This window comes from Andrographis paniculata, unplaced genomic scaffold, assembly GCF_009805555.1.
Source record: "Andrographis paniculata isolate CXL003 unplaced genomic scaffold, ASM980555v1 Contig60END, whole genome shotgun sequence".
Classification (NCBI taxonomy): Eukaryota; Viridiplantae; Streptophyta; class Magnoliopsida; order Lamiales; family Acanthaceae; genus Andrographis; species Andrographis paniculata.
The window spans coordinates 1204771-1227288 of record NW_026137596.1 but is presented as its reverse complement, the minus strand read 5'-3'; the positions used below and the strand labels follow the sequence as shown (position 1 = coordinate 1227288).

The window sequence follows — 22518 nt, the reverse complement described above, 5'->3', positions numbered from 1 at the left end:
TATTCAAAAATATGTTTTTTATTTTATAAAAATAATTATATAATAATATCAGAATATTTATTTATAATTATATATACTATTACATATATAATTATTTAATATATAAAATTAAAAGCACAAAATATTAAAACAACTTACACATTTTAGTAACTAATAAAATACTATAATACTACTATTTTTAAAATTTACTACAAAATTTCAAGAATTACATTCAAGTACACAGGATTTGAATCCGATCACTCCACACTTAGAAAAAATAATAAATAAATAAGTTTTCCATATTTGATTCATACACTAATGAAGACTTGTAAGAGTAGTTTTAACCAATTTGGACCCATTAATTTCAAAGTTGGTGACGTATTACTATTTTTAAAGAATTCAAAACAAGTAACATACATAACGTTGAATAGATATAAATAGAGACAAATTAATGTTAATTTTATTAAACTGAAATACACTATGCAAAATAATAATAATAATAATAATAATAATGATAACAACAGAATTCATAATTATACATGTATATGTAGACAGAAATACAATTTAATGAAGAAACTTGTATTCCAAAAGATTAATAACAACAAAAATCTGACTTCAAATTATATTTCACGATTTTATGAAGAAAATTGTGTTTATTATACCTAATACCACACCACTAAAATCACTGATAAAGGGAGCCAATAAAATACCATTAAAATACCATTAAAAGTTTCAAAAATATTTATAAAAATAAAATATTTTTATATAACATATTAAATAAAAAAAAATATTACTACCTCTGTTCCCCACGTACCGTGTATGCTACACTGTACACACAGCGAAAGGTGTAATTAGTAAATAATTAAAAATATATTAGTGAAAATAATTATCTTAAATATAAATAATTAAAATTTAAGATTAAGATAATTAATTAGTTTAATTAAAAAAATTTTAAAAAAAATTAAAAAGTTTAAAATGAGATTAAAATGTGTAATCATTTTTCAAAAAAGAAAAGTGAGATGATACGTGGGACGAACAGAAATGGCAACGCGGACATGATATGTTGGACGAATGGAGTATAAAACTAAGAATCAAACTTTAAGAATAGAACTTGTGGTGAATTAAAGGTGTATGTTTGACATTTTCTACGTTGAAACTGAGGAACATGTTTTGTGTTGCTAATAAATTTCACAGCTGCAACATATTTTATTTTATACATGTGTTAATACATATTAAATCATCACATAATCACATTCTAAATTAATTAATAATTAAATATAATCTTTTTGAATAGGAATTAAACATATTAATATCTAGAGCTCGCAAAACGAAATAATTGGGTTTAAATTAAAGATTGACACGAACCTAACACGATAGTAAACAAGTCGGATTAGGATTGAGGCTCTCAATTCGAACTCACACGTCAACCCAATCTAATATATTAATATTAATTAATATATTTATTATATATATAAAATAATTATAATTTAATAATTTTCTCATAAATTAATTTAAATTAGGCTCAAACCTATAAAAACTAACATAATACGACAACATAACAAAACATTATTTATTTTGAATAAAAAAATTCGACTTAATTATGCATACGAGTCAACACGAGTAAACCCGAACCCGACATGATAATAAACGGGTCAACACGAACCCGACATGATCATAAACGGGTCGAATTATGGTTGAATAATTTAATCCGTTCAAAATATTCAACCTAACACGAACCAGACACGAATGGACCAATTGCCAGCTCTATTAATATCCCTTTTTTATTTCAAATTTATTGTCAACCTTTATAATTATCGACTAGCTAAACTTTTCCATCTCTGGATTTAAATTCTAACAACACTCCATTTCCGTCCCCTCACGAGGTGCTGCTCTTACCAGGCAAGAAATTCATACAAACCGGCGGATTAATCTTAGCCAACGCCAGAACACTCGCCGGAAGAATCCACAATCCGTCGCCGCAGATCAGCCCCGACGCGACCGCCGGAATCATCGATCCCGACTCCTCTCTCCGGAGCCTCTGCCACGCGAAAACGATCAAGCTCCCGACGCACATATCGATCGCAAAATACGCTCCGACGAGAAAAGGCACTGCCATCGCCATCGGGAGAGGAACCCATCTCCCGAATTTCCCCGGCACAACATCCCGCAAGAGGTTGACAAGAACGGCAAACGCGAAAAACCCATAGCACAGCTCCAAGCAATGTCGGGGCAGAGCCGAGAAGCCCTCGACTCCGAGAATCGCCATGTTGCGGTAAATTAACGCGTACGGCGCCTTGTACTCGCCGTGAATATTCCCGACGTCGAATGCCTTGTAGAATAGGAAAAATGTGAGCGGCGCCACGACGCAGCCGATCGCCGTCCCGACCGCCTGGCTGACGAGCATCGATCGAGGAGACGTCATCGTTAAATGCCCCGTCTTTAAATCTTGCATTAGGTCGGAAGATATCGACACGATCGATTTCACTAATCCGCACCCAATCAGCCCGGCGACGACGCCGTTGTCCTTTCCCGACAACGACGCGAGCACGAAGAGCGCTACTTTCCCGTAATTGTAGCCCATGTTCATATCCGTTAGACCCGATCCGTACGCGTTGCAGAAGCCGAGCGCCGGCGCGAAAACGTACGCGACGAGAACGAAGTACCACTTGAGCTGTGGGAACATGATCGGGATGACGATGATCGAAATGACAGAGAGCAGCAAGTAGCCGACGCAAGCGACCCACAGGGGAATCGTCTCTCTTACAAACACTTCGTCCCTTCGAGCATCGTCCGCCAGCTTGTTTTTCTCGTCCTCAACTGCCGTAAGGAATAAACATTAGTGTTATTACAGCGCAAAATCATAAAAGCACCGATAAAAAACACGCTCACCTGCGGAAACCTTCCGATTATACGCCGAATACATGCTTAAGGCAGTGAACAACAAAGTCTTGACGAAATTGTAGAGCCCGTCGCCCAAAATAAGCGCGATCGAAATAAAAACCTGGAGAAATCATTACAACCTCAGCACCGATTCAAAACAACCTTAACATCCAGAAAAGACATCGTACTAAGTTAGTGTCAATTTTAGTATATTCGTGCTACAACTCTAATCGGCCCAAGAAACCATGCCAATGTACTAAAATTGGTAATTTTGTCCGGTGTCTCCGCACCAAAATGACTTTTATCGGGACAGTGAATATATATATACATACAATGCTCTGTTTCTTACTACCTTGTAACCATTGAGACTTTTCATACTGCTTTCCTTGATGTCTTTAGGGAACCAATCTCCCTTCTTATTACCTATCAATGGCCACATCAGTCCCCACGATATTACGGCGCCGAGCAGCAACGACAAATTGACGATGTGGGAGCAGATCATTCCTGCTCCGACGTAAGTCATACTGAAATTGAAGTAAAATCTGCACAAAATGGAACTATTTTTTTATCAACAGCAATGGAAATCAATCAAATTCATCGGAATTTCGGTCAGTGTCCTCCGACATACGATTGTTTGAAGGCTTTTAATCCAAATGTCGGAAAATTTATGAACCCACAGGAATCGCCGCCGGAGTAAAACCATTGGAAGAAACTCCAGACAAAGCTAAATGAGAAATACTTGATGAATCCCCTGACTTGTTTTCTGAATTTCCAACATAAATTAGCAGTGGTAAGAACAGGGCAACAGGGAATGGTCCAAATTCGGTTAGAGATATTACTAAAACATATATAACCTAATATAAGTCCCACACAGAACATGCTTAATACAAGAATCTTTTAAATATATGAACAAAAATTACATGTCTTTATTACATTTAGCATTTTGGCTTACCACTTACCTTGTAATCTTGTCTTCTTTACCACTGTGAAATCCGTTGATAAGAACAGCTGTTGCAGTCCCACTTGGATAAGGTAATTTGTAATCGATGATCATAATCTGCCCAGAAAGTCCAAAAGATAGATCAATCAGGGCAAGAATTGACTGAACAAGTTGTTTATGTAGCATATTGTAATGAACAGACACCTTTCTGAGAGGAACCAAAGCCAACAAACCAACAAAACAAACAACGAAAAGAAATCCAATCATCCAATCGAGTCGAGGCTCTTTAACACTCTGTGGTGAATTCCCCGCTGTATCGACCCCTGCCTGTTCATACGTCTTCCTGTTCAACCCCAACAAGTAAGAACCAAATCCACCTGACACAGCCAACAATCACAAAAACCGAAATCATGGAAAGTTGTAATAACAACGGGTTTAGCCATAGAATTGTTTTGGTTTTTGTTTTTTTAGTACAGTAGTGGAGTTGTTGAACGAATTCTGACCTCCATAGGCAATGGCGTAGCAAGCAACCGCACACGTCTGGATAATCGTGTTCTCCTGCCTCGTAAACGGCGTCGTTTTGAACCTCGTCTTCGCCAGGGCTTTCGTCCACGCCCTAATGAAGATGAACGCCAGCAGAGCAGCCGACACATTAAGGTTCGGGACAAGCCCCGTTGTCAGGTTCAGCTTCGTCGCTATTACACAGTACATTGTTCCGATTATCGTACTCGCGACGATTCCTCGAACCGTGATCTGTTTTGTCCATGGCGGAACTCTCCTGATCACGTCCTCCTTCTCGATCTCCATCCTATTCCTCTCCTCCATTGCCGCCAAATCCGCCGCGAATCTGTCGATTTCTTACCAGCCGCCTACCTTACCAGAAGAGGCGCAAAAACCTTTCGCTGTCCGAACCAAAACCCTAATCGAGGAGAGAAATGAATTCAATGCGGCATTGATACCAGAGATTTTTCCAACATTGCCGATTTGACGACTTGCGTCAGTTGGACAAAAATTCCCGTACCTTAGCCCGCTCCGAATATATAAAGGAAAGTCCACTCAAGAATTTTCTATTTCTTTTTTGTCCGAAACCGCCATCGATTGTATTTTTGTACTACACTTCGCCGCAGTAGTACAGAATAGCCATCTCTTTAAGTGTAACATTCTGGTTTGTACTGCAAATGGAAATTATGGTAATAATAATAATAATAACAATAATAATAATAATTGTCATAATAATGGTTGTGGCAGGTGGTGGTAGTGGGAAAATTTCCTCTGACAGTCTGACCTGCATTCAATTCTGCTTTTCTGTTATTGTTATATCACAGTAACAAAATAATGTCATTAAAAGGTGCATGATTTCGTGTGATTTTCACCATCTTGATATCATTTTAAATTGTGTTTCCTTTTTCTTTTTTAAAAAATAATAATATTAATTATAAGTAAAATCTGAATAGAATAAATGTAGATATTTTTATTTTTATTTATTTATTTATCTATTTTATTTATTTGTGGCCACAAACAAACGGAAGATTCGATTTGTATACAAATACAAGCCTACACTACAAGCCTCGGCATATAAAGCTTCTCGCATCTACTTTTAGTTATTCTCATTATCCAGCGAAGGAGACAATTACTAATTCACTGTAGATGAAAGTAGGGATATGTTTTTCTTTCCCAAAACTTCAAGTTTTTAGTGTTTGAATTTTGCGTTTTTCAAAAAATATATATATATTTTTTTCATAAAATATTGTATCATATATTATTTTAATATCAAACTCAAACCAAATTTTTTTCAAACTCATCTAAAAAACATACCCATAAATTTATACTCCCTCAATCCCAAAAAATTTCTCTTGTTTTTTCATTTTCGTTCGTTTCAAAACAATTGTCTTGTTTCAGTATTTAGTAGCTGTGGTCCCCACTTTATAACAAAATTATTCTTACTTTTCCATATTACCCCTAATTATTACTCTAACGTACTCTTTAAAATCCGAGCATTTTAATCATTTATATTCTACTTTATACCCACTTTCAATTAAATACTATTATTTTTTAATTACCGTATCAACTCTCAATAAGACACTTGGACGGAGGGAGTATGTAAATCATATATAGATACAAGTGAATGAGACACTATGGGCTTTGTTTATGCAAAACACTTTCATTTATTTTGTACTATTTATTTTCAAAAAAATTTGTATTAAATATATTTTTTTCATAAAATATCAAATTAAATACTAATATTTTATTTTCTTTTCTTTTATTTTTTTTTTAATGTTTCAAAATTTTAAAAACCTTAAAAAATCTCTATCTAAACAAAGTTTGAATTGATTGACTTTAGATATATGAATCATTGTACTCACTCCATTTACGAGGTAATTTTTTTTTTTTTTTACTTTTATACGATTCAATTTATATTTTATAGATATATAATGCAATAAAATAATATAATATCTATTTTAATCCATGATATTAAAGTAAAATAATATAAAATTTAAAAAATTAAGAATATTTTGATATTTAATTGAAAGTTAATTTTATTAGAAAAAATTTAGACTTAACACACTAAAATGATAATGTGAGAAATTTAGAGTTGAAGGGATGACATATTTATTTAGGGGCACTCAACAAAAGAGTTTGTTCATCTAATTTTGTTTTTGTCGAATATTATTTTTCATAAATATTATAAAAAATACATTAAATATATTTTAATGCAATATATAAATAATATGAGCACGGATATCATATTGATCTAATCATATCACGATGATGTTGATTTAATTGGATCAATACATATATATATATGATATAAGTAAAAAATATATATTTCTATCTAAAAGATATTAACTATCTACTCGATTTCTCATATATAACACAAATTGAACACATTTGAAATTATTACTATATTGGTTAATTATAATCAACACTCTAATATCCACTAATAGAAACATGTAAATATTACTCACTCCGTCCCAAATATCCTGCGACATTTTCTTTTTGGTATGTCTCAAACACGCTGCAACATTTCCAAAATAGGAAATAATTAATTATACTTAATCTTACTCCACATTTTATCCCCTCATATCATCTAGATAAAAAAAATAAAATATATATTTATCTCTCAATCACCACGTCACCTAATTTCTAAATTATCCTACTTAATACTACCCATTTAAAAATCCGTGCCAAGAAATAAATATTGCACATTGTAGTATAATATAAACTTATTGAATTAGGATAAACCTTTTATCTAACTAGCAGCCCTTCTTAGTGCTGGCTTGAATTCACAATAAACGGTGGTCATTGTAGAGAACCGCAAAAGTGCGCTTTTTCTGATTAATGACGACTTTACTTTATTCTATAACGATTCACAAACTCTGCTCCACATAAAAAAAGTCGTTCGACTTTTATGTTTGAGAATAATTACAGAATTGACTCTTCCCATTTACTATTATCTTCCACAATACCTCCAAACGATAGGGTTTTTGGATTTTAAAAGGTTATACTTTGATGTGATATTTCATTAAAAAATAATAATAATAATAATTTATTATTTTTTAAAAAAATGAATAGCGCAATAAAAAATGTAAATATGGGTGTGTTCGTTTGTAGAATTTCAACCAAATTCTACTATTCATCCAATTTTTTTTCCCCAAAAACATCAAATCAAATACCTATTTTTTATTTTTTATATTATACTAAAAATTAATTTTACATTCAAAACATCACATCAACACCTATTTATATCACATCATACAACTATTCAAATTCAAAATTTTTATTATTCAAATCCCAACTCAAAATCCAAACCCCCAAACAAACACACCCTAATATTTTACAAATTATGACATTCGAATTGGACACCTACGGAAAAACTGGCTGCCCACTGCAATAAAAATCCCAATAAGGAAATTTGTTATTGGGCCTATTGCAGTGTCAGATTTTAAGATTTGGCCTAATATTGGAAGGGGTATTTTCGTAAATGCAGTTGACCATGAACGCGGGATACGAACGACCATCGCGGCTCGTGGCCCTGATGCATTCCACCTGCGTTTCCTCCAAAATTCGTTCGTCAAATTTTCGAGGGCAGCGATTCCTCCAAGATTCAATCGAAAAATAATTAAGAATAAGATGAGAAGGGGTTCGTGGGAGACGAAATTAGTGCAAGAATTGCTTCTGTATGCGGCGAGTGCTGCTTTGAGCTGTTTGGTGCTGGTCGTGGGGCTCAGACAGCTGGACCCCAATCGCGATGCGTCGAAGAAAGCACTAGAGCATAAGAAGGAAATCGCGAAGCGTTTGGGAAGGCCTCTTATTGAGACCGATGCTTATGAGGTTAGCATTCATTTGTATTTGTTCATTCATTACAATGACGACCCTAGGTTTTGGTTGGTACGCTACTGGTTTGGATGCTATGGCAAGTTGTTGTGTTGGAATTATGGTTTTCGATGTTGTTTTGGGATTATGATCTAATGAAGACATGTAATAACTGGAAGTGAATTGAATTAACCCGCCCAATATAGTAGTTTGGGATATATTTCTTAGAGTGACAGATTTATAACTCAAGTTTAACGTGATTCAATTTGCTCAAGAACAACACCATGTTCTAGTAAAAATCACAAAAAAATTCCCCAAAATAGAGTAAGTGCGTCCGCATTAATATTCTTGCAGAATTAACATATTTTTCTGATTCTTGTCACGAGTTGAAATCCCACAAAACCTATGTTCCTTATTGGCTATTGATTGATAATTATGGATATTGCGCGAAGGACTAGAATGTGTTGTCAAGTGCATCTCAAAAGTGATTATGAACGGTGTTTGATTGTTTTCGATGCATCAATTAAATGTTTCTTGTTTTTCCAGTTCATCTAACTGAGTGCCTTGTTTGAAGAAAGGTGAATAAATCAAACAATGGAAATGTGTGAACTATCAGGATTGTTGATCTTCTGGATATCATATGCTCATGCTTACAATGTTCTTCTTGACCTTTCATAGGACGTTATAGCCTGTGACGTAGTCAACCCTGATCATATTGACGTCAAATTTGAGTCTGTTGGAGGACTGGATTCTATTAAACAAGCACTATATGAATTAGTTATTCTTCCTCTACAAAGGCCAGAGTTATTTTGTCATGGAAAGCTTCTTTGTCCTCAAAAAGGCGTGTTGCTATATGGACCACCTGGAACTGGGAAGACAATGCTTGCCAAGGCAATTGCAAGAGAGTCTGGTGCTGTTTTTATTAATGTTAGAACATCAAACCTAATGAGCAAATGGTTCGGGGATGCGCAAAAACTAGGTAGGTGCATCTTTATGCTACAGATGTTGCTCTTCCATGAACTATGATGATGCTAGGTAGAGATTCCTGTCCCAAGTTTGACAGGTTCCTTCTTGTCATCACGTAGTGATCAGAGTTGATCTTTGAAGTTATTATTTCACTTTTTATTGTCTGAATTGGTAATGATGTCTACTTTTGGAAGTTGCTAAATTTGCTGTATTCAACTTGGCTATTTTTCCTTAATAGAATATATAAGTGCCGGCCTTTTACTTTAGGATTTAGCGTTGACATTTGATCTTTTAACTTGGTATATTAACAGTCTTTCGCTAGTTGTGAATGTGAACTAAGATTAAGTAATATTTCTTTGAATTTCTTGTTAGCATCCAAGCAAGATGGCCATCTAATCATCTAGTTGTAAATTTGTAATCAAATAGGTTAAGCTAAAAGAATTGGATATAACTGAAGTTCCGCTTATGTTCTCCGAGAGTTGTAATATACTATTTTGGTGTAAGAATATGAGATTTAAATGTTTTCCTTGTCTCAGTTGTCTGCCTAGAGAAATATAGATTTACCGTTCTTACGGGTTCAATTATTTTCTTTTAACTCATGCGCCTCAAAAAGGAATCCTCTATATATAAATGTGTAGGCCATAAAATATTTTTATGATATGATCTTATTAACTTGAATCCAGTATTGGTGCTAGGTGCCAAAAAAATGTGCACATAGAATCTGTTGGTTTTATCCGTGAAATTCTATTTATGTTTTTACCTTTCTCGACTTTTCTGCAGTGGCTGCTGTTTTCTCATTGGCATACAAACTGCAGCCAGCCATTATTTTCATTGATGAAGTCGACAGTTTTCTGGGTCAACGTAAGAGTACAGACCATGAAGCATTAGCCAACATGAAGACTGAATTTATGTCTCTGTGGGACGGTTTCACTACAGACCGTATGTATTTCCAGTTATTCGGTTCCTTTTGAATATACAGAAGATATCTTTTGTTAGTTTATTGATTGGTAGAAGCCCGACCCTTTTTTCATGCAGAACATGCCCGGGTGATGGTACTTGCTGCCACCAATCGGCCATCAGAGCTTGATGAAGCAATTTTACGACGTTTCCCTCAGGCATTTGAAATAGGAATTCCTGATAGAAGGGAGAGGGCAGCAATATTAAAGGTGATACTGAAGGATGAAAAAGTTGAAGATGCCATTGATTATGACTATATAGCCAGTCTTTGCGATGGATGTACGGGTTCGGATCTTCTTGAGCTCTGCAAAAAGGCTGCTTATTTTCCAATTAGGGATGTTCTCAAAGATGAAAAAGTTGGAAAACCATCAAAGGTATGTCTGTATTTTGGTTCACTATATTGAGTGCTGCAACAATTTATGTGATTTGTCTGCTTCCTATCAATGTCACATAATTATTATGTTTGGGAACGACATATAAATTATACCAGAAAACCAATGTGATTTAAAACCCGAGAATCTTATTCATTGCAACAATATGATCCTTCTTTCTTGGTTTGATCAACTAGTTTATCGTCTTAGTAGAATTGAGTGTGTATTTAGGAAGTAAATACTCATTACTTGCATTTGCAAGTGTCGATCATGTTTGTTTCACCGATGTTAACATTATGCAATAATATTTTCAGGAGCCAAGGCCACTGTCTCAGTTGGATTTAGAAAGAATCATCGATACCACAAGAAATACAATGGTTTCTGCGAGTGAGTATGCCTCTTTATGATCCGAAGATCGATGAATTCGGCAGAAGAGGATGCTATCAAGAAGCATTCATTCCAAAACTTGTAAATTTTCTATGCACAAGGTTCCTCAAATATGGTCGTGAAGATCGATGTTGTTCCATCACATAACTGCTTTCTTGGCTTCTCTATATCATATCATAGTGTTAAAAAATGTAATAGAGGGATTCCGTTCCATTGGGACTTCTGTTTTCTCTAGTCCCCATTTTTGGTACATCCTTGTTTGGTAACTGGTATGCCTACATTACAGTATCATGTTTAATTATTTACCAAATTTTCAGATATATATACTTTTTAATTTATTTTTATTATTTAAAAATTCGCAGCTGCTATTCAGCCAAATAAAGTACACTAGTGAGTCAGCTACCCTTTCATTTTATCATTTACAAAAATAAATTGACATGAATTTAGACATAGAATTAAATGATATATATATTTTTAATTGTATTGTATAATAACAATAAAGCTATTTTTAACGATTTTTAATTGTATTCTCTAGTTTATTTCGTAATAATATATATAAACTTCATTCTATTTGATATATAGTCTATTTTCTGTATGGTCCTTTAATTTATGAAATACTCTATGCAATAAGAATCAGCTTCGCAATAATAGTTCCCCTCACCCAAACAGCCTCTAGCAAAAATAGTCGTTTTGTGGGCCGCCTTCGTTTCTCTCCGCTGCGATCCCATCCGCATCGACATCTCAGACCATTCGCACGGCGATCCTGCTTCGGGTGAACTTGAATTGTTTTTGTGATGCTTTTTGCTAGTTTTGTTTTTTGGTTGCTGTGCCCCAACTTCTAGTATCAGTTTGGGAATTGGATTGACCTTTTAGGGTTTCGAGTGTTGTGACTTTTATGTTTGTATCTGTTTCTGTAGCAAGAGGTATCGCATTTTCGCTTATGAAGTACGGTTACTTGTTCTTTGGTTAAATCGCTGTTGATTTCGCACAGGCAGTTGTAGATGGGTTCTGAACTTTGAACGTAACCTGTTGCCTCTTTTTTTTGTAGGGATTTGAGGATTGACCCCGGGCTTAAACGATGGTAGTGTTTCAACCTTCAACTCTTCCTCCAAAATAGCTCATTAATTAATTATAGAATTAATTTGCTATGATCTGTTTTTTCTGCCTCAATGTATTATTGTATGCTTGTGAGCAAATTATGTTTTCAGAATTTCATAATGGGAGCTTTCAAGCCAGCGTGCAACATTTCAATTACATTTTCAGATGGGAAAACACGGAAACAGGTGTAGTTTTGATAGTTTATTTGAAATTTTGAGATCTAGAATGCGCAATTAATCTTTTCATTAAATATGATTGGCATATTGGGTTGATCCTCTGCTGAAAATTAAAATTTATTCTGTTACCTTATCAGTGAAATAAATTTGGTACTGTATTTTGATAGTTGGTTTGAAATTTCGAGGACTTAGTAGCATTTTTCCTTATTTGTATTGTCACTGCAATAGGTTCCAGTGAAGAAAGAGAATGGTCAAACAGTAATGGTTCCACTCTTCCAAAGTCAAGAGAATGTAACTGGCAAGGTATGTTCAAAATGACATTATTGATATAATCTGTGCCACTTTGGACCCAAGTCTGCATCATGTTCATCCTAGCTATGGGCTAGAAGGTGCTCATATGTGTGTCTTCTGTTCAGATTACTGTTGATCCAGTTTCAGGGAAGAAGGTAGAACACAACGGAATCAAAGTTGAACTTCTTGGTCAAATAGGTCTGCTTCTTAATATTCATTCATGCATCCAATGTTCGCTTAAAAAATAAATTCTTATACATTGTGTTATAAGTGGGGCATTGTAATGTGGACTGCACATTAATTTTTAATTGGCCTCATAATTGCTCTTTGTTTTTCTATTTAAATATTATATATTAATTAGTTTAAAGTTGGAAAACACTTGGCGTGATCAAATTACACTCAGGGTGTGTTTGTATGGGGGTTTGGATTTTGGATTGGGATTTGAATAGTAAAAATTTTGAATTTGAATAGTTGTATGATGTGATGTTTTGAATGTAAAATTAATTTTTAGTATAATATAAAAAATGAAAAATAGGTGTTTGATTTGATGTTTTTAGGGGGAAAATTTTGGATGAATAGTAGGCTTTTGACAAAATCCTACAAATGAACACACCCTCAGTGTCTGACTTATGTGTATTGAATTATTTTATCTGATTGTGTATAAACCTTATTTTCTTTTTGCAGAAATGTACTTTGACAGAGGCAATTTCTATGACTTCACGTCTTTGGGTAGGTATCCATCAGTTGGTTTTATTTGGCATATAAGCTGTATGTGTCTTATGTAGTTCTCTAGACATCCATGCAGCCACTTGTTAAATTCTAAAGTTATCTACATCATTTGTGCGCTTGTTGCATGTCTTAATTCCACTATTTGTAAGAAATCATTTTTCTCATGTCATAATTTTGTTCTTATTTTCTTTTATAGTTCGTGAATTGGATGTACCTGGTGAAATATACGAAAGAAAAACATTTCCATTTGAGTTTTCAACTGTGGAAATGCCATATGAGACATATAATGGAGCAAATGTGCGGCTTAGGTGAGTTGCTGGTTTTTTGTTACATTTGTGAATAGAATATGCTACTGTCTTGATGCTTATGTGCTCATGAGATTAATGTTTTTGATCACCTAGTCTGTTTAGGAGATGCTTAAAATATTTTTCAAGACAATAAGAAAATCCATTTCAGTGTAGGTGATCTGTGAATAATGAATGGTGGTTGAATGTGCTATTATGATTTCGTTCAGTCCAAGCATGTCGGCTGCTGATATTGTACTGAAGAGTTTATATTCAGCCCTCAAATTCTATACCCTGTGTTTTGTTGTAATGTTTGTGACTTAGTTGTGCATTGACATGTTAGAAATATCACACTCTATCATGCGCCTTTTCTTGTACATATTTTGAAATTTTGTCTTTATTCATTTTGGTATCTGCTTGGCTTCATTGAGAATTTTGCTTGTTTCAGGTATATCCTAAAAGTGACAATAACTCGCGGTTATGCTGGTAGCATTACAGAATATCAAGACTTTATGGTGAAGTTCTAACCTATGACTTTTGAAAATGAAATGTTTTCCAGTAAAAAGGAATGAGTGCATGCACCATTGTTTGTGTTAAAAGTGAACATGATTTACTTGTTTCAATATGGCATCAAGTTACTGTTTACAAGATAATCTTACATTTCTCTATATATTACTGGCTACTCATTTTGAAGAATCTTTTGGATTCATGGCCGTGTCAGTAGTTCGTGGCCCTGTCAATAATTTGTGGTGCCTAATCCTCTACACTCATAATTAAGCAGTGAAATACAATTTTTTTAATTAATCCTGAAGCATTTCCCTTATATATTCAGTTGTGGTTACATTTGGGTTGAGGGGGTGCCTGAGCTGATTTCTGTTTGTTTTAAGTCTTTTGATTAGTATTATAAGTTTTTGTTGATTCAACCATTCTTTTTCTCTTGGACCAGGTTCGGAATTATACTCCTCCTCCTTCCATCAACAACAGTATCAAGGTATTGTTATTCGTTATTTGTTTGAATTTATAATTGTATTAGAGCATCTGAATTATATTATCGACCATGTTCTCCTTATCCAATCTGATTCATTGTGCTCTATTGTGTAGAAAATATATTCCCCCAACCCTCTTCTCAACATATAGAGGATATGCCGTTAACTGTTTGTCTTTTGTTATAGATGGAAGTTGGAATTGAGGATTGCCTTCACATCGAGTTTGAGTACAACAAGAGCAAGTAAGTTATTCTACTCTTTCAATTTCCTTTCTGGTCCGATTCGTCTCCATCTGGATCTATTGTTTCCTCTGCTTGTTTAGATCATGTGGATCTTGTTACAAGCTAATATATAGAGTTTTTTTTGCTCGAAACCTTAACAATTGATGGTTGAAATTTTGAACCTCCAGGTATCATCTAAAGGATGTTATTTTAGGCAAAATATACTTTCTTCTCGTCAGAATCAAGATAAAAAATATGGATCTCGAGATAAGGCGCAGAGAATCAACAGGATCGGGATCTAATACCCATGTTGAGACCGAGACACTTGCTAAATTTGAACTTATGGATGGTGCTCCTGTCAGAGGTATGTTAATAATTATTATATGTTCCTTACTGTATATTTCTAGATTAATAAACCTCATCGCACACAACCCCCTTAGCTCCTCTGGCGGCATCAATTTTGCTAAATTTAGAAAACTTTTGTTGTCCGATGTTGCGACCCTTGGATCCTAGATTAGGTTAAGGTTACTGCCGCTAGCTGCTCGTACTTGTGTTGTTTGCTTCGCAAAGTTTCAGTTCATGATTATGTTAGTTCCATGACAGGTGAATCTATTCCAATTCGACTGTTCCTAAGTCCATACGAGCTGACTCCGACGTATAAAAACATCAACAACAAATTTAGTGTGAAGTACTACTTAAATCTTGTACTTGTTGACGAAGAGGATCGCCGTTATTTCAAGCAACAGGAGATTACAATGTACCGCCTCGGAGATACACACTGAAAGTGATATGGAGTCTTACTGCCTTGTCGACTCCCGTTATCCAGTTTGTCACTTGCATTCCTGAGATCTTTCCCCCAAAGAACAAGGACAACTTTCAACTCTGTTTTAGGCCAATATTTGATACAGAATGTTTGCATTTGTACAGTACAGAGAAACAATAGTGTACATGGAATATCTATTCCTCTTGTTTGTCTTCCTTGCATATTTTGTAGATTTATTATCGGATCGACACAGTTGTGCTTTACCTGAACATATTCTTCTGTATTCTGGTGAACCATTTTGGTGCTGTGATTTGAATTCTTGTCCTTGCTAGGCTTTTGAGTTTGTTGTTCATATTTCCGTAGTAACTGTTTGAACTTTGTATGGAAAAGGTGTTAATAATTAATCCGTTAGTATGAGTTGATGGAATCAATACCTGTCGAATCTGAGGATTTTTAGGCTTTAGCCATCAATTGCTTGAGGTTCTTACGGAGAAAACTCTGGATCGCGAAGCGCTCCACTCATGCCAGCTGGTGGAAATTTTCAATTTCGCATTGAAATTCTTGTCAAATCGGCGGATTTCATAAATCGGATTCAATTAATCGAATCATTTTGCTAACGATTCCGCACTCCGTAAGCTCGCTCGTTTGTTCCTTCAATTATTATATGACTTTGTTTTTGAAACTGGATTTAGTTTGCTGGTTACGGAACAATCAACATCTGCGAGCATGCTTTGAGGACTCACCACGACGGCTTCTTCACGAGATGCATTGATTCGCAGGTAGCTGCTGCAACTTGAAATGAGGTTCTTCTTCCATCTTCTGCATCAATCTAATTCTAAATACTTATTATCAGCAGCATGGTTGCAACAATTGTATTCGTCTTCGTCACTGTTTGTCATTTCGGATTCATTAGAGTAGTCGATTCTTAGCTTCACGAGAAAAAACAACATGCTAACAACAGATTTACTTCTGAAACAATTATCGCGCTCATTACACACACATTTCTGTCCATTGAACTAAACCCTAACCCTAATCCGTCCATGCATAAGCTCATCTATTTTTCTGAAGTTCATTCTTCAGCTTCTACAGGTAGGCCTGCTTTGAACCAGTTATAAATCCCTCCTTCCAAGTGATACACATTAGTGTAGCCATTGAGGACCAGCAGGTATGCTGCAATAAGTGACCTGCATTTGCATTGAGTATTATGAATTGTCTAAGGACATGAGATTTATTTATATATTTTTTACTTTAAAATTGTAATCATGCCAAGCAAGTATATATGTGTGCAACTAACTTTGCAGGTATTCATGTATATCTGCATACATTACATCATAACTAAATATTTGGGTGGTTTTGCTCTTGCAGATGTATGTATGATTCTAAAACCTCCCAAATGAACTTGGCTTTGGTTCTACATTTTTGTTGTGGTTAGTTCATGCTGTTTTCTTTCAATCAAATCCACATTCTCGTGTTCCTAAAGTATATAGTACTCAATTATCATTTGCGTCGGTATGTGTTATGTCTGTTGAATTTTATCAGCATTTAAATCCCTTTCTTGCCTAACTTAAACCATCGCGCCGGGTGGAAAAACAAATAAAAATAACCTGGATTGTTGCCCTTCCGGAAGATTTTGTGACGGTCTTGTTGTTCCTCCGGCTGTGCAAGCTACTATAATTTTTGAATCCTTGGATAGTTTCGACTCCACAACTGATTTTGAAAGGTCAATCAGTATGGCTTAGTAAATGAGTTGAGGTTGAAAAGAGTAAAGGCTAAAGCATCATATGTCTTACTCTGTAGAAATTCAGGGTTCTCTTCTGTCCCTGAAAAGATGCCAAAGAATGCAAATGCAGCTCTTCTGGCAATGTCCCATGCTGTCCACTCCTTTATCAGTCGGTATACTTGCACATTAATAGCACCCTTAGGATGACCCTATGCCAAGAAAACATTTTTGCTACTCCGTCAAAATATGGGTGAGCATTTTGTGTATCTGTTTAGAAAATAGATTGATTACTTTGATGACGAACACTAGTATCAATTACCTCTTTGAACTCTGCTTCTGGCCGTACATCAAGAATGACAAAGTTGTTTTCATTTTGAAGTCGCAATGCTTCCTTTGCCTCCACGCTCCTTACCTGCCAATGCTTCCTTATCATCGATCCTATATGTAGTCAGCTAACTATCCCAATTAAGAAGTTGCACTATCTATCCCTTTGCTTATATATTTCAGGACAACATTGTTTGCTGATGATTTCGATATTAGAGACTCTTCTCCAACTACAAATATTTCCACAGTTGCAACTATGTTTAAGATGAAAACCTTTAGATGTATGCTGATGAGGATCAGGAACAATGAAGTGCCAAATTAGCATGATCTACATAATCAAGGTCACGGAATACTGTGTTTTAATTCAGATTATTATGAAACTAATAATTTGTCTGTATCACCATATCTGGTTCGCTTTGCAGTTTAGAACAAATCATGATTGAGGCAGATAATTATCATCTTTCCATGGTCACTCAAGCGATCCTTCGAGAAAACTACAGGTTGCGAATCTTGCGATGCAAGTGCATATTCTTGTTTTGAACACATTCATCTTGAGCACACACATCACACAAAAAGCTAACCATGTTACCTTCTTCTCAAGCAGCACTTTTCGCTTGGTCTTCCAATCTTCTTCAGCTGTCTCCTCCAAGTTAAAAAGGAACAACATTCAAATACATGTGATATATGTTTCGACCCATCTTGATGGCTGTATGTGAAACAGCACTACTATAACATACCTGGTGATTTTGCCGGCTTTGTTGCTGCATTTTGAATTGTAAGTCCTCTACAGATGCTTGTACTCTTTCTTCTATTAGACGATCTTCTTGTGAAACAAGAACTTGATTCAATATTTGGGCTCATATTGTATGCAAGAGGGGCAGCATGAAACTTATGATAGAGGCAAGAGGATGAAGACTGTGGATTGAAGGAAGTAAGTGCAGCCATATCCCAAAGAACAGCTTCAGACAGGTAACACCAGAACTTTAATTCGAATAAAACCGTGCTGATGTTTTTTTAGTTCAGATGATATGTTTTTCTAAGTTGGTATCAGAACTATTTGATTCTATCTTACTCCTCAGATATTTTCTCTTATATTTTCTCTAAGAGGAAGAGGAGGTCTGATGAAGAAACTATAATGACTGCCAGATAGTAGATATTATGGCTACCTTACAATCTGAACTTGTGGTGGTGATGCTAAGATTTCTTTGCAATGTGGATTTTATCCCATCTCTTTTGTTTTTTTATGCTTTTTGATAAAACCCCACTGATTCTACTATTTTATTTTTGAACTTCTTTCATTTATAAAATCTATTTTGACAATAAACTGAAAAGTCCCTTTCAGTTGGTTTCAATGAACTGAGCCATATTCCTTTTCTTGCCTTCATTTATAATAAATCTAGGTTTACAACACTGGTACAATGTACAAGATGAAATTAAATGAATGGTAGTATTATTTCACTATGAACAAAATAATCTTTATCTGATTGTAGCTAGAGAGGTCACATAGGTTCTCTGCAATATTTCTAGAATTACACACTCACAATACACAAACAACAGATTGGCTAAGTGTAGATTAACATAGATATATGCATATTTACAGAAATCCGCTTCGTTTCGCTTGTATAGAAGCGGATTCCATGTCCCCGACGAAGAACAAGATCTTGTCCAACAGGCTTGGACAGTCAACCGAGTCGAATGGTTGCGATTCTGCTCGTCTTGAGCCCAAATGCCGTTGAATTTCACCCTGATGAACTAGGAAATACTCATCTCCTTCTCTGATTATCTTCAAGCCCCTTTAGGAGAAATTTCGGGTTAATCTGGTGGTGTGTGAATAGGTATGAATCTTGTATGTGCGTAGTTATGAACTTACAGCCCAACACGATCACAGCGATCTTGAACAATGTAGACATCCTTCCAAGACTTTGAATCTAAGGGCGCATAAAATGTGGCCCGATCGATTCCCCATCTTTCTTTGAATAGATCCGACCATAAGGCGTCATCCGACGCTAAGGCTCGCCATTTCCTGCACACTTGAAACCATAATGCAAACATCTTCAGTTCTGCAGATCATATACAGCTACAACAGCATTACATGATCAGTTGATCAGAATTCTTGATGAAAATTCAATAGTTTGGAGTCCTTAAGTGTTAGTTCAAGAGCTACTTATATATATATATATATACATATACATATATTATTGTGGCCATGGTAGAGTTTGTCATCCTTAAACAGGTTTAACAATATAGGTTAACTATACTGATTTGAAGCAGGAATCAAACCATGGCGGCAACCAAGAGCAATTTGATGTCAAGAAAGAGAATCGATAAGATCTAAGCTGGAGTTGAATCGACAATTTTCTTCTAAGTAGCTGGTGGCTGTTTATCTTATCTGATCTGATAAATTCAGCCAGATCTCGAAATCCAGATGACTTCAATCTACCGAACGCTAGTGTATTCAATAGCGGTTGGAATCAGATCGAATTGGTTGTAAATTCAACCATAAAAACCCAAAACCTCACAGCTCCGACGTATAGAGCAAGCAATACCTTCAAATGATATCCACAACCGGATTAACCATAAGTGCAACTTTGCAGATCTAATTCAGATCTCAAGCAAAATCCTCGATCCAAACACCAGTAACAGGTACCAAAGTTATTGACTAAATTTCAGAGAACTCATTTCCCATGGATACCAGCAGTAGGTGCGTAAAAGAGGAGGAAGACGCACACAAGTAATTCTGCAACTGACCTAGTTGAGCAGCTGCGAGATTTTGATGATCCAACCATTGGAATATCTTCAGGCATAGATCCGTCGGCAGTCCCTCCATAAACGTCTGGACTCAACTACCTCCAAATTGCACCGACAGACAGAGAATGAGAAGCGAGAATTGCGTGGGCGATTGATCGAGAACATCTGCAATCGGTTGGACGTAGAAGATCTGGAGTCCTACTCCCGGAAGTCGCTGCCATCATCAGAGCTTTCAGGTAATCTCTATATTAATCCAATAATAATTTCCTCTATTTTTTAAAAAAAAAAAATAATAATAATAATAATAATGTCCTCTATTGCATTAGATCCTTGTATTTAATATGGGAGCAATCAGGTCTATGATATTCGAAATCAAATTCGTATCTCTAAATAATTTTTATTTTTGTAAAAAATAATAATATAATAAATTGGACCATATATTATTCGTCGCTGTCTTTTCAGTTGAGGATGGGGTCGCTTTATATATAAAAATAGTTAGCAAGATGCAGTTTTATTTCGAGCCATTGGACGAGGAGAAAGAACTCAATATTATTATCATCCAATTTTTTTTTATTTTTTTATTTTTTTATTTTTTTTTCATCCAAACTTTTTTTTTCTTTTTATTAAAAAAATACTATTTTTTCTATTTTTTTTTTTACTAAAAAAAGTTTATATTCAAATAGAATGTATTATTTATTATTTTTTCTATTTTTTTTTTCATCCAATCCACACAATATTGATTTAACCGCGATAGAATGTATTATTTATTATTAATTTTTTTTTATCGGAATTGTATTATTTATTATTATTATTATTAGTAGTAGTAGTAGTAGTAGTAGGTCGTGCAAGCATTTCGCATGGCACTTAATTTAGGGATTATGTATCCGTCACGGCCAATTTAAAAGCATAATTTGAGGATTCTGTGGTGTATTTTATCAACTGTTGTTGGACAAAGGGTGGAGTCCTTAATTGCAGGGGAAAAAAAAAAAGGCACACACCCACATAGTTAATATAATATAATATAATGATAATAGTATTATTAAATAATAATAAAGTTACCTAACAAGGCATCCTTGAGTTATTGCTTTTGTTCCTATATAATAAGAAGGCAAGAATGGTCCATGAAATCTTGGTTAGTTGGAGTTGGAGTTGGAGTTGGAGTTGATTGAATAAGTTGTGAAGGGGTTTTTATCTGTCTGAGAAGTGGACATGATGTGGTATTGCTCTGGCTCACTCTCCCATTACTACCACTTTCAGCTTAAGTTAATTTGAGGGTGAGCCGAATCAATATCACTCTTGTCTGTTTTTCTGCTATACACATACACTTAGAGAGAGAGAGAGAGAGAGAGAGAGAGACAGGGGTTTCTTACTTAATTCCTTGGTCAAGATATGCATTTGTGTGCATTAATTCATCCATCTTGTGTTGTTTGAGGTTAGTTTGAAGTTCAAATAATATGCCATCTTCTTACTCTTTCATAGCTGAGAGCAACTGTTTGTTTTTACGGTGATGGGTTTCTTGCATCAATTGTATTATTAAGTTTTGTTAATTATGCATAGATAGATGTATCTGTTTCTGGCTCATGGGTTTCGTTGACATTTTATGTATGTGCATTTGGATTTGAGAAGCAGATAGATAGATGCATATATATATTTATATGTATATAGATATGATTAGGATTATGGGGTTGTTAATTGTGTGTTTGTCAGTGTTGAAGATGTGATGTGATGCACAGAAATGGACTTGACTTTGGGATTGGGAGCTGCCTAGTTTCTGTCGTCTTGTGAACAAGCATCATGCCCAAAAATTCCACGAAATTAGGTATTATTATTTTATTACCGGAAGTGGCAAAAACTATAAAACAATAACTGAGAGCGGATATAGTATTCTCAGTTAATTTTGATACTCCATCATCCACTATACGATTATATAAATACTTATAAAACTTTTTGTGCTTTACTATTTGAAAGAGAAGTTTGCTTGTCTTGTTTGATGTGTTTCACCTTGCTTCGGTCAATTGGTCGGTCTCCACCCACTAATTAACTAAGTAAGTGTTGCACAGAAGCTAGTTTTTCTTAAATTTCTTTGATTCTATGAATCCATTGCTTTGTCAGTATAAATAATTAATGTATACTATCACAGTCAAATCTTTATCTATTAAGGACTGCTGCAGATTTATATAAATAAATATTACCTAAAACAACCCACAAAAACGCAGAAACATAAAACAAAACCTCCTACCATTAAAATAAATGTAACCAAATTACCAACCTTGTACGGTTAACTATACATTAATGGTGTGGTGTGTTTACTTCTAGTTTTGATTTAAGCTTTGAGGTAACGGGGCCTCTCTTGGCTGTATTTTTATTTCTCATTTTTTATCCAT

General features: G+C 34.9%; 5 protein-coding genes and 1 long non-coding RNA gene across 11 annotated transcripts; 3 read left to right on the top strand and 3 right to left on the bottom strand.

Annotated features, from left to right (window-relative positions):
* Positions 1 to 1742: 1742 nt before the first annotated feature.
* Positions 1743 to 4896, bottom strand: LOC127260099 (metal-nicotianamine transporter YSL3-like). Its single transcript, XM_051287776.1, has 7 exons — positions 4303 to 4896; positions 4004 to 4176; positions 3819 to 3916; positions 3488 to 3622; positions 3212 to 3401; positions 2869 to 2980; positions 1743 to 2796 (listed from the first exon to the last, which is right to left on the bottom strand). Exons 1-7 carry the CDS (start codon positions 4622 to 4624, stop codon positions 1856 to 1858), a joined length of 1971 nt encoding a protein of 656 aa, XP_051143733.1. The 5' UTR covers positions 4625 to 4896; the 3' UTR covers positions 1743 to 1855.
* Positions 4897 to 7809: 2913 nt separating this feature from the next.
* Positions 7810 to 11132, top strand: LOC127259673 (uncharacterized). Its single transcript, XM_051287185.1, has 5 exons — positions 7810 to 8131; positions 8792 to 9092; positions 9860 to 10018; positions 10115 to 10410; positions 10722 to 11132. The coding sequence occupies exons 1-5, from the start codon at positions 7931 to 7933 to the stop codon at positions 10812 to 10814; spliced, it is 1050 nt and encodes a 349-aa protein (XP_051143142.1). The 5' UTR covers positions 7810 to 7930; the 3' UTR covers positions 10815 to 11132.
* A 268-nt stretch (positions 11133 to 11400) lies between these two features.
* LOC127259667 (vacuolar protein sorting-associated protein 26A) lies at positions 11401 to 15694 on the top strand. 6 transcript variants are annotated; one of them, XM_051287174.1, is made up of 12 exons: positions 11402 to 11566; positions 11843 to 11875; positions 12003 to 12077; positions 12297 to 12371; positions 12485 to 12557; positions 13044 to 13088; positions 13285 to 13396; positions 13821 to 13887; positions 14319 to 14363; positions 14545 to 14600; positions 14768 to 14943; positions 15183 to 15694. In XM_051287174.1, exons 2-12 carry the CDS (start codon positions 11873 to 11875, stop codon positions 15359 to 15361), a joined length of 906 nt encoding a protein of 301 aa, XP_051143131.1. In that variant the 5' UTR covers positions 11402 to 11566; positions 11843 to 11872; the 3' UTR covers positions 15362 to 15694. The 6 variants fall into 6 exon arrangements, with proteins under 6 accessions (XP_051143128.1, XP_051143131.1, XP_051143132.1 ...); XM_051287175.1 differs by lacking the exon at positions 11402 to 11566 and adding an exon at positions 11573 to 11717; XM_051287177.1 differs by lacking the exon at positions 11402 to 11566 and adding an exon at positions 11573 to 11739.
* Positions 15695 to 16291: 597 nt separating this feature from the next.
* On the bottom strand, positions 16292 to 18485 carry LOC127259669 (rhodanese-like domain-containing protein 14, chloroplastic). Its single transcript, XM_051287179.1, has 6 exons — positions 18124 to 18485; positions 17976 to 18022; positions 17382 to 17474; positions 17133 to 17271; positions 16947 to 17049; positions 16292 to 16526 (listed from the first exon to the last, which is right to left on the bottom strand). Exons 1-6 carry the CDS (start codon positions 18329 to 18331, stop codon positions 16412 to 16414), a joined length of 705 nt encoding a protein of 234 aa, XP_051143136.1. The 5' UTR covers positions 18332 to 18485; the 3' UTR covers positions 16292 to 16411.
* A 329-nt stretch (positions 18486 to 18814) lies between these two features.
* On the bottom strand, positions 18815 to 20362 carry LOC127259670 (F-box/WD repeat-containing protein pof10-like). The gene is made up of 3 exons (XM_051287180.1): positions 20135 to 20362; positions 19257 to 19416; positions 18815 to 19179 (listed from the first exon to the last, which is right to left on the bottom strand). Exons 1-3 carry the CDS (start codon positions 20211 to 20213, stop codon positions 18981 to 18983), a joined length of 438 nt encoding a protein of 145 aa, XP_051143137.1. The 5' UTR covers positions 20214 to 20362; the 3' UTR covers positions 18815 to 18980.
* Positions 20250 to 22106, top strand: LOC127259672 (uncharacterized). Its single transcript, XR_007840541.1, has 2 exons — positions 20250 to 20370; positions 21842 to 22106. It is a non-coding gene; the product is annotated as an uncharacterized LOC127259672 (long non-coding RNA).
* Positions 22107 to 22518: the final 412 nt, after the last annotated feature.

Coding starts and splice junctions, on each gene's coding strand:
- LOC127260099 (XM_051287776.1), bottom strand. CDS start 4,624: ATGGAGGAGAGGAATAGGATGGAGATCGAGAAGGAGGACGTGATCAGG. Junction 4,177..4,302: donor CTACGCCATTGCCTATGGAG/GTCAGAATTCGT, acceptor TGGCTGTGTCAG/GTGGATTTGGTTCTTACTTG. Junction 2,981..3,211: donor AAAGTCTCAATGGTTACAAG/GTAGTAAGAAAC, acceptor TGATTTCTCCAG/GTTTTTATTTCGATCGCGCT.
- LOC127259673 (XM_051287185.1), top strand. CDS start 7,931: ATGAGAAGGGGTTCGTGGGAGACGAAATTAGTGCAAGAATTGCTTCTG. Junction 8,132..8,791: donor TTGAGACCGATGCTTATGAG/GTTAGCATTCAT, acceptor GACCTTTCATAG/GACGTTATAGCCTGTGACGT. Junction 10,019..10,114: donor GGACGGTTTCACTACAGACC/GTATGTATTTCC, acceptor TTTTTCATGCAG/AACATGCCCGGGTGATGGTA.
- LOC127259670 (XM_051287180.1), bottom strand. CDS start 20,213: ATGGAGGGACTGCCGACGGATCTATGCCTGAAGATATTCCAATGGTTG. Junction 19,417..20,134: donor TCTCGCAGCTGCTCAACTAG/GTCAGTTGCAGA, acceptor TATGGTTTCAAG/TGTGCAGGAAATGGCGAGCC. Junction 19,180..19,256: donor CGCTGTGATCGTGTTGGGCT/GTAAGTTCATAA, acceptor TTTCTCCTAAAG/GGGCTTGAAGATAATCAGAG.
- LOC127259669 (XM_051287179.1), bottom strand. CDS start 18,331: ATGGCTGCACTTACTTCCTTCAATCCACAGTCTTCATCCTCTTGCCTC. Junction 17,475..17,975: donor AAGTGCTGCTTGAGAAGAAG/GTAACATGGTTA, acceptor AAGCATTGGCAG/GTAAGGAGCGTGGAGGCAAA. Junction 16,527..16,946: donor CCGGAAGGGCAACAATCCAG/GTTATTTTTATT, acceptor ATGCAAATGCAG/GTCACTTATTGCAGCATACC.
- LOC127259667 (XM_051287171.1), top strand. CDS start 11,964: ATGTATTATTGTATGCTTGTGAGCAAATTATGTTTTCAGAATTTCATA. Junction 14,364..14,544: donor CCATCAACAACAGTATCAAG/GTATTGTTATTC, acceptor CTTTTGTTATAG/ATGGAAGTTGGAATTGAGGA. Junction 14,601..14,767: donor TTTGAGTACAACAAGAGCAA/GTAAGTTATTCT, acceptor TTGAACCTCCAG/GTATCATCTAAAGGATGTTA.